Here is a 9,093-nt window from a genome sequence, read left to right as displayed (position 1 = left end):
GAGACCTGAGCAGGGCTGGGAAAAGGGGATGGAGGAAAATCAGGGGAGAACGGAATTTTCTGTGCTGAGAGGGAAAACCAAGGACAGGCTGAGCCTGCCCTGCTCACAGGGGAGAGGGAAAAGCCGAAATGTGGGAATATTTCTGTGGGATGCAGCATCACCCTCGGATTGAACAGAATGTCACTGATGAGGAGGGGGATTCTTATATTAATTAAGCTGCAATTAACAGAGCTGCACCAGGCCTGCCAAAACCTCCCTCCCAAAAGGCCGGAGCAAACGTTCCTGGGTAAATCCAAAGGCACAATCGCACCTGGAATTTCATTTTTTGGGCCATGGATCAATAATCGATCCATCTTTGATATCAAAACTCAGAGTTCTGCTGTGGGAAGGCAGAACTGTTCTCAGGGAATTGCTCCACACCCCAAACCTGCCCAATTTCCCGGGATCAGCAGCTTCTCCTTGGATTTCTGCCCTGCTGGGGGGGTTGGTGGCAGGGCAGGGGCAGCGCTGGCCTGGGTGGGCTCAGGGGACACCACAGTGTCACCACAGTGTCACCACGGTGTCACCAGGGGGACACCACAGCGTCCCTGGGGGAACCTTCCCACCACCCATCCCCAAGGCCGGGGTGGGAGCAGAGCCTGGGCGTCCCCAGGATCAAAGGGGAGCGGGATCAATCCCCCAAAAATCCATAAAACAACTCCTCCAGCACAGCCGGGCTGCAGCACAGAGATATTTTAAATTTTGACAGAAAAACCTCCCCAAATCCACCCCCCCGGCTCTGCTCCCTCCACTCCAAAAATTCCCCTCTCCTCCACTCCCCGCACTAAAGATTATTCCCTAAAAAACAGGGATTTGACTTAGCACAAGGAGCAGGAAAAACCCATCAAACAGGGGCTTTAATCCTCGCTGCAAACCTTCCCTGCTCCCCGAGCTGGCCACTTCGGATAAAACAATGTTAATTCCAGAAAAAAGAGAAGGAAAACTTCCATCCTGTCGGGAAAGCAGCAGCCTTTAAAGGCAGCTTCCACCCGGCTGTGATTAATCAGCTTGTCCCCCTTGTCCAAATAGCCCATCGAGCAATAATTAAAAATAATAAGCCAGAAATTATCGAATCACACACAATAACTGCAGAGCTCCTTCCCCTTTCGCTTTTGTTTATTGTTCAAACTTGTCAAGCCCCCGGCCTCGCTGCGAGCGGGCAGAGCCCCTTCCAGCAGGATTTGCAGGATGAAAAATGTCCCAATTATTGCCCTTTTCCTTCAGTCCGGGATTGTCCCCGCGCTGTCTCTGCCAATCAGCAGCAGGGCCAGGGGACAATCTGCTGTCACCAGGTTCCTGCTCCTCTCCAGGTACGTTTTATTCAGATTTTGGCCCCAGCAGCTCCAGCTGAGATCAGAACAATCTCCTGCCCGCATTTGTTTGATGTTCTGCAGCAAATATATTTTATTCAATGAGATTTGGGGAGCTGAATTCCAGCACGCGCCACCCCAGAGCCGAGACTACCCAGGGAGAAGAATCCAAATTATCTCCTGGAATATTTGCTGAAATTTACCTTTTCCACCGCAAATAACAACGCAAAATTCAGTGGCCCTCTCCTGGAATATTGGATATTTAGCAAAGGAAAGGAATACAGCTCTGGGAGAAGCGTCCTCGGTGTTTCAGGAATAAAAAAAAAACCCAAATTCCCCTGGAGAAAAGCCCCGCTCTGCTCGCAGTCCCCTGCTCCTGCAGACAAAGGCTCTGGGACAGAGCACAGCCACTTACCTTTAAACTCACCCAGAGCAAAACTACTTCCCAAAAGAGTCTGCAAGCAAAAAAAAATAATAAAAAAAAAACCACCACCAAAAAAAACCCCGAAACAACCCAAAATCATCACCAGAACCTCAGGGAAAACCAAAACCAACCAAAGAGAGCGTCTGGAGTGCGTTTATTCACAGCTCCTTCCTCGCTGCCTTGTCCTTTTTTTTTTTTTTTTAATTTTTTTTTTTTCACGTGCCCTTTCCAACCCCTCGATCCCCCCTCTCGGCAGGGCAACCACGACAATCGCGACACGGGAGCCCCGCCGCGACAGGGCACGGAGGCGGCCGCTGCCCCGAGGATTGTCCGGCCGCACAAAGGCTGCAAATTAAAGCAGCAAATTAAAGCAGCAAATTAAAGCAGCTTCGAGAAAGCCCCAACTTTAACGCTCGAGTTGCAGTGAAAAATTCTGGGCTCGGGGCTTGGGGAGGGAGCAGCGCCCGGAGGTTTCTGCCCCCGAAAGGCGCCGAGGAGAGCGGGGAGCAGGCAGGGAGGAGGGAAGGGGCAGATTTTGGGCAGCCCCCACCAAATCCTCTTCTCCCGGAGCCTTAAAAAGCGGGATGTGCTTTATTGCCCACCTGGAGGGACAGCCCCGAGTTCATTCTGACCCGCTTGCGGCTAAAAACCGTGTGATTCCTAAAAACCCCTAAAGATGTCTGTAAAGAGAAATAGCTGCAGTTATCCACAGATAACCCCGGGCAGCTCCCGGGCTTTCGTTTCGAGGACGAGACCGGATCAACTCGGCAAAACTTTTATTTTTGTGGAGAGGGGGAGGGAAGAGGCCGCTCCTTCCCCGGGCACAGCTCCAGGCTGGGATGCGGGACCGGGATGGGGAACCGGGATGGGGAACCGGGATGGGGAACCGGGATGGGGAACCGGGATGGGGAACCGGGAGAGGGTTCCGCAGCCCGGTCCGGTCGCGCAGGGAAAGCCGCGCCGGGGCCACCGGGATGGAGAATAACTCTATAAAGAGGAATAACCGGGGAACGCGCGGATGTCGCAGCGCGGGGCGGGCGGAGGGACGCGCCGGACACCCCCACTTCCAAAAAAAAGAAAAAAAGGTTAAAAAAGGGGAAAAAACCCCAAGATTTGGGGGTCTCTGGGGTCGGCCACCCGCACCCCCCGAGGCCGCCCCGCTCCGTGCCCGCGGTGCCGGGGGGGGCTCGGGGGGCGCGCCCGGCCCGGCCCCCGCCCCCAGCGCGCCGTTCCTGAGCCTCTGGCGCCCCCTCGGGACGGAGCCGCGCAGCGCCCGCGGCCCCCGCCGCGCTCCGCTCCGCGCGTCCCGCCCGCCGCCAGCGCGGCTGCGGCGGCCCCGCCGGGCCCGTCCGCGGGGACCCCCCGGCCCACGGCGGGGACAGCGGCGGGGCCGCGAGTGGCGCTGTCGCTGTCGCTGCTGTCGCCGCTGTCGCCGCCGCCCGTCCCGCCCCGCCCCGGCCGTGCCCCCTCTGCGCTGCGCGGCGCCGCGAGGCCCCGCCCCCCGGCGAGGCTCAGCCAATGGGAGCGGGGCGGCCCCCGCGGGCCGCGCTGTGATTGGCCGGGCCGGGGCGGGCGCGCGGCCCCGCGCTGGTATTAGTGCGCGCGTTGCGCGGCGGGCGCAGAGCCGCGCTGGAGACCGGCGGGGCCGCCGCGCCCGACACTGCCCCGGCCCGCGCCTTCCTCCTGCGCCTTCTCCCGGCCTCGCCTAAGTTTTTCACCTTCCTCGTTTCGGAGGGTTTTTTTTTTTCTTTGGTTTTCTTGGTTTTTTTGTGCTTTTTTTGTTTTTTGTATTTTTTCTTCTGGCGTTTTTGTGCTGAGGAGAAGTAATAAAAAGTTTTTTGCGGGCTTCGCGCGGTTCTTCCCCCTCCTCTCCGCAGCCGGTGGAGACTTCGTTTCTCCGAGTTTTTGCTTTTTTAACCCATCCCTGCCCCTTAGCGCATAACTTTTTAATTTTTTTTCTTTTTTTGATTACTTTTTTTCGCCCCCTCGTTCCCCCTCGGCCACTTTCTCGCATGAATCTCCTCGACCCTTTCATGAAAATGACAGAAGAACAGGACAAATGTATCTCCGACGCCCCCAGCCCCACCATGTCGGATGACTCCGCCGGCTCCCCCTGCCCCTCTGGATCCGGCTCGGACACGGAGAACACCCGACCCCAAGAGAACACCTTCCCCAAGGGGGACCCGGACCTGAAGAAGGAGAACGACGAGGACAAGTTCCCGGTGTGCATCCGGGAGGCGGTGAGCCAGGTGCTCAAGGGCTACGACTGGACGCTGGTGCCGATGCCGGTGCGGGTGAACGGCTCCAGCAAGAACAAGCCGCACGTCAAGAGACCCATGAACGCCTTCATGGTGTGGGCGCAGGCGGCCCGCAGGAAGCTGGCGGACCAGTACCCGCACCTGCACAACGCCGAGCTCAGCAAGACCCTGGGCAAGCTCTGGAGGTGAGTGCGGGGTGCCCGGGGTGCCCCGGGGCACCGGGGGATGCGGGGCGCGCTGCGCCGGGGAGAGGATGTGGAGAGCCGGGAGAACGCGCTGAGAAACTTTTTGCGGAGTGCAAAACTCGCTCGCTCGGGGAGAAGCCGGAATAGGAGTGGGGAAAAGTCGTTCCCCTTCTGGTGTTGGAGGTGGTTTGTGCTCCCTCGCCCGGGGCTGCCCCGGCCGCTGTTTGTTTGCGCGGCCGGTGCGGAGGAAATGATGGATTTTGGGGATTGCATCAGCTCGGGCCGGGCCGGAGGGAGCGCGGGGCGATGCGGGAGGGGGGTGGCGGCCGGTGGCGCAGGGCCCGGTGGCCTCCGAGTGCCAGAACAAGGCGGGGAGGGGAGGAAAACGCACGGCGAGTGAGTCACCTGGGCCACCGCGTCCCCGGGGACCGCGCCAGCGCGGGCGCGATCCCAAAGCGCTGGAACGGGTGAGGAAAGCTGGCCCTGGCAGGCGGGGATGTCCCCAGAGCGCCCGGGGACAGCGAGATGTGTCCACAGGGTGGGGAAGGAGAGGGCTGGACCCCGCTGCAGCTCTGGTGTGGCCACCAAAGGAATCTGCGGGACAGGAGGGTGACAACCAGAGTGCCGGGGACAAGAGGGTGACAGCCAGCGAGCGTCCCCGACAGGGGGTTCAGGCTGCGGGGGAGCTTTGGGGGTGAACCAGGGGAGGGATCGGCACCGGTGTCACCGCACGGCGCCTCCCTGAGCCCCAGGTGACCCCCCCGTGTCCCCCCAGGCTGCTGAACGAGAGCGAGAAGCGCCCGTTCGTGGAGGAGGCCGAGCGGCTGCGGGTGCAGCACAAGAAGGACCACCCCGACTACAAGTACCAGCCCCGGCGGAGGAAGTCGGTGAAGAACGGGCAGGCGGAGCAGGAGGAGGGCGCGGAGCAGACCCACATCTCCCCCAACGCCATCTTCAAGGCGCTGCAGGCAGACTCGCCGCAGTCCTCCTCCAGCATCAGCGAGGTGCACTCGCCCGGGGAGCACTCGGGTAGGTACCCCGGAGCCCCGGGGGCGCGGCTGCCGTGGGTCTGCTCGGTTTGGGAGATTCTCCATAGGTTTGGGAGATTCTCCATCGGTTTGGGCTCCTGTCAAAGCTGCAGCTCAGCCCGCGCTGAAGTTGGGGTTGGGTGAGACGCGGGGGGAAGGGAAGACCCAGGAATGGAGTGAGAAGGGAGAGAACTGCCCACGAGCTGCGCCCATTCCCTGGGCACCCAAATCCTCACCCCAATGTGCCAGTGCAGCCACCTCCCCCTGTTTGCCTGTGAGAAACGTGAAGCTGTGCTTTTTAAAAACCAAAATAAATCACTCTAAACCACGGCCCGGGGCGCAGCAGGGCCGGCTGCTCATGTCCCAGGGCTGGCCTCCGTGTCCCTCACACCTGGGACACGGCCCGCAGGTGACCCCTCTGCCACCCCCGCCACACCTTCACCCCTGTCCTTCCTCCCCCCAGGGCAGTCCCAGGGCCCCCCCACGCCGCCCACCACCCCCAAGACGGACGCGCAGCCGGGCAAGCAGGACCTGAAGCGGGAGGGCCGCGCGCTGGGCGAGGGCGGCCGGCAGCCGCCGCACATCGACTTCCGCGACGTGGACATCGGCGAGCTCAGCAGCGACGTCATCTCCAACATCGAGACCTTCGACGTCAACGAGTTCGACCAGTACCTGCCTCCCAACGGGCACCCCGGCCAGCCCGGCCAGGTCACCTACACGGGCAGCTACGGCATCAGCGGCGCCGCGGGCACGCCGCCCGCCGCCGGACACGTCTGGATGTCCAAGCAGCCGCCGCCGGCGCAGCTGCCGGCGCTGGGCGCCGAGCAGGGCCCGCAGCAGCAGCAGCAGCAGCAGCAAAGGACGCACATCAAGACGGAGCAGCTGAGCCCCAGCCACTACAGCGAGCAGCAGCAGCACTCCCCGCAGCAGCAGCAGCAGCAGCAGCAGCTGAGCTACAGCTCCTTCAACCTGCAGCACTACAGCTCGTCCTACCCCAGCATCAGCCGCGCCCAGTACGAGTACGGCGAGCACCAGGGCTCCTCGGGCTCCTACTACAGCCACGCCGGGCAGGGCAGCGGGCTCTACTCCACCTTCAGCTACATGAGCCCCACGCAGCGGCCCATGTACACCCCCATCGCCGACACGGCGGGGGTGCCCTCCATCCCCCAGACCCACAGCCCGCAGCACTGGGAGCAGCCCGTGTACACGCAGCTCACCCGGCCCTAGGGCGGAAGAGAAGCGATGGAAAGCAAACAAACAAACAAACAAAAAAAACCACCCTCATGAAAACAAACAAACAAAAAAAATAAGTCAGCTGAGCGAGAAAGCGGCAAGGAGTTGCCTCAGAGCGGTTCAGTGAAATTGAAATAATAATAATAATTAAAAAAAGACGCTCACGTGGAAGCTGGCGGGGTGGAGAGAGCGCCTCGAGCCTTCTGCACTACAGCATCCTCCAGGACCCGCCCCCAGCCCCAAAATTTGCGACAGGCTTGCCAAGGACTGGACTTGAACTCTGCTTCGGAGATTTCCACCCAGCCCGCCCAGCTGGCTCCTTCTCTGGACTTTTGTAATGATTTTTTTTTTTTTTTAGCAGTAATTAAAAGAAAGACAAAAAAAAAATTTAAAAAAAGAAGAAAAAAAAATGGGGGGGTAAAAGAGAAAACTCAGAGTCCTCTGTGAGGAATATTCTCTATTTTAAATATTTTTAGTATGTACTGTGTATGATTCGTTACCAATTTGAGGGGATTTATACCTATTTTTTAGAGATTTTTTTTGAAATGCTCTTATTTTTCCAACAGCTTAAAAAAAAAAAAAAAAAAAGACACTTAGTGGAGCAGCCCTAGGTTTTCTTGCAGAGGTATTTTTGTATAGAGAAGTGTCTTTTTTTGCTCTAAAAATAAAACTAAACCAGCGTGCTCTGCCCTGGGAACCCAGCACTGGGGCAGGCACCAGCATGGGAGAGGCTTTATTTTTCTAACTCGTAGCAAAACCAGCCAGGAGGAGAACTTCACTTTATTTTTTAATAACCTCGAGCCTTAAAAGAAAAGCAAAAAATAAAAAGGAAAAAGAAAAAAAAAAAAAGCCTTAAAGCAGCCCCGTGATAATCATTGGGCTGGGGGCTGAGCCCGACCCCTCCGGGCGCCCCCTGCCCACCCCAGGGTGCCAAACCCAGCCAGGGGCTCCTCTCTGCCTGGGACACGTCACAGATCCTTTAAATTATTTATTTGGGGAGAAGAGCAGCTTTTAATCTCGGTTTTCCTTGGGTTTTGTTGTTTCCATCTCCCCTCCAAGCCCTTTCAGAAGCGTTGCATTTCTTGGGAGCATTATCTGGAAGGTGACCGTGCCTGTTAAATTATGGTCTGAAACTGTAACCAGTCCTTTATTTATCTCTTTAATTCCTTTCCGTTGTTGTTGTTATTATTATTATTATTATTCTGTTTGGAATCGGTGTCCTGGGTTTGTACAAACTTCGTGCTCTTCCTCTCTTTTTTTTGTTTGTTTGTTTGTTCGTTCGAGGTTTTGTTGGGATTTTTTTTCTTTTGCCTTCGAGGAGAAACTGGAAGAAGAAAAAAAAAAAAGAAAAAATGAGATTTGTACAAACTAAAGATTGCAAATGTAGCGGATCACTGAATCATTTGCCTTTGTTTGCTGCCTCAGCTCTCTGGGACACACGAGCTCAAGGACGAGCCCCACACCGTTTTAGCCTTCAACCCCCCAAAAACTGCCTGGGAGAGCTGGGGGGACACTGATTTTGGTGAAGCTGTGGCTGAACAGTTAAGGATTGCTTTTTAAAAAAGACAGCAGACTTTTTTTTATTTAAAAAAAATGATATATTTGTTAACTTTTTTTTTTTTTTTTTAGGGATTCTGTAGGAGAAAAAAAAAATCTTAAAGCACTCTTATAATATGGCATCTTTCTATTTCTGTATAAAAGCAGATCTTTTTAAAGTATTTCTGTAACTTAAAAGACCTGTCCTTTAAATCATATTTTGTCTTTAGGTAAGTTTGGTTTGGTTTTGGTTGCAAGATCCTTCTCTCTGTGAAACTTACCTTTTTGTTTTGTTTTGGGTTTTGTTTTTTTTTTGTATATTATTGTTTGCAATAAATATACATTGTATTAAAAGTTCCACCTGCCCCAGGTGTGGGATTTATTGTCAGGGTTTGTTATCAGGATCTCTTATCAGCCTCCAGGGAGCACGGAATGCTCGATGGGTTTGGGTTCATGGCTGAGGGTTGGGATGTCCCTCCCCCTTTATCCCAGAAAAAGCAGAGCCAGGGAATAAATGGGATTGGAGGGGGACAAATCCAGCGTGGCCAGGTCAGGGTGTGACCCCAAAGGGGACACCTGAGCTCCAGCTGTCCCCAAGTCCTGCTGGCTCTGCTCGATTTTGGGGATGCTGAGCACAAGGTGAGGAGAGAGCAGCGACCCCAGGGGTTTGGGCTTTCGGGTCATCCTTTAAAAGCTGCTGAACTCCCCCAGAAACCCCAATTCCCCCCCAGCCCCGCAGGACCTGTGTCATCCCCAGGGATCAATGTCCCCTCCCTGGGAAGGAATGTCCCCCCCAGCTCAGCCAAAAATTGATTTTCCACTCAAACCCCTCCCAAATCAATCCCTGCTCCTGCCCTGCCCTGCTGGGGCTCTGGAGCAGCTCAGGCCAGGCTTTGTCACCTTTGTCACCGTGCTGTCACCACAGAGCTCGCTGGGGACACGGATCTGTGCCACATTCCCTGCACAGCCACAGATTCCACCCGGGAAAACCTCGGCAGAAATGTTCCAAATCCCCCCTGGAGCCACAGCAGGCACGGGGCTCCTCTGGGACACCCCCAGAAAGCAGAGCCAGGGCCTGAG

At 56.4% G+C, this 9,093-nt stretch overlaps 1 protein-coding gene across 2 annotated transcripts; it reads left to right on the top strand.

Moving 5' to 3' along the window:
• Nucleotides 1-3,571: 3,571 nt before the first annotated feature.
• On the top strand, nt 3,572-8,371 carry SOX9 (SRY-box transcription factor 9). 2 transcript variants are annotated; one of them, XM_063409307.1, is made up of 3 exons: nt 3,572-4,216; nt 4,992-5,245; nt 5,708-8,371. In XM_063409307.1, the coding sequence occupies exons 1-3, from the start codon at nt 3,786-3,788 to the stop codon at nt 6,469-6,471; spliced, it is 1,449 nt and encodes a 482-aa protein (XP_063265377.1). In that variant the 5' UTR covers nt 3,572-3,785; the 3' UTR covers nt 6,472-8,371. The 2 variants fall into 2 exon arrangements, with proteins under 2 accessions (XP_063265377.1, XP_063265378.1); XM_063409308.1 differs by lacking the exon at nt 3,572-4,216 and adding an exon at nt 4,284-4,683.
• The last annotated feature ends 722 nt before the right edge of the window (nt 8,372-9,093 follow it).

This window comes from Prinia subflava, chromosome 12 (assembly GCF_021018805.1).
Source record: "Prinia subflava isolate CZ2003 ecotype Zambia chromosome 12, Cam_Psub_1.2, whole genome shotgun sequence".
In the NCBI taxonomy this organism is placed as follows: Eukaryota; Metazoa; Chordata; class Aves; order Passeriformes; family Cisticolidae; genus Prinia; species Prinia subflava.
This window is presented reverse-complemented; position numbering and strand designations above follow the sequence as displayed.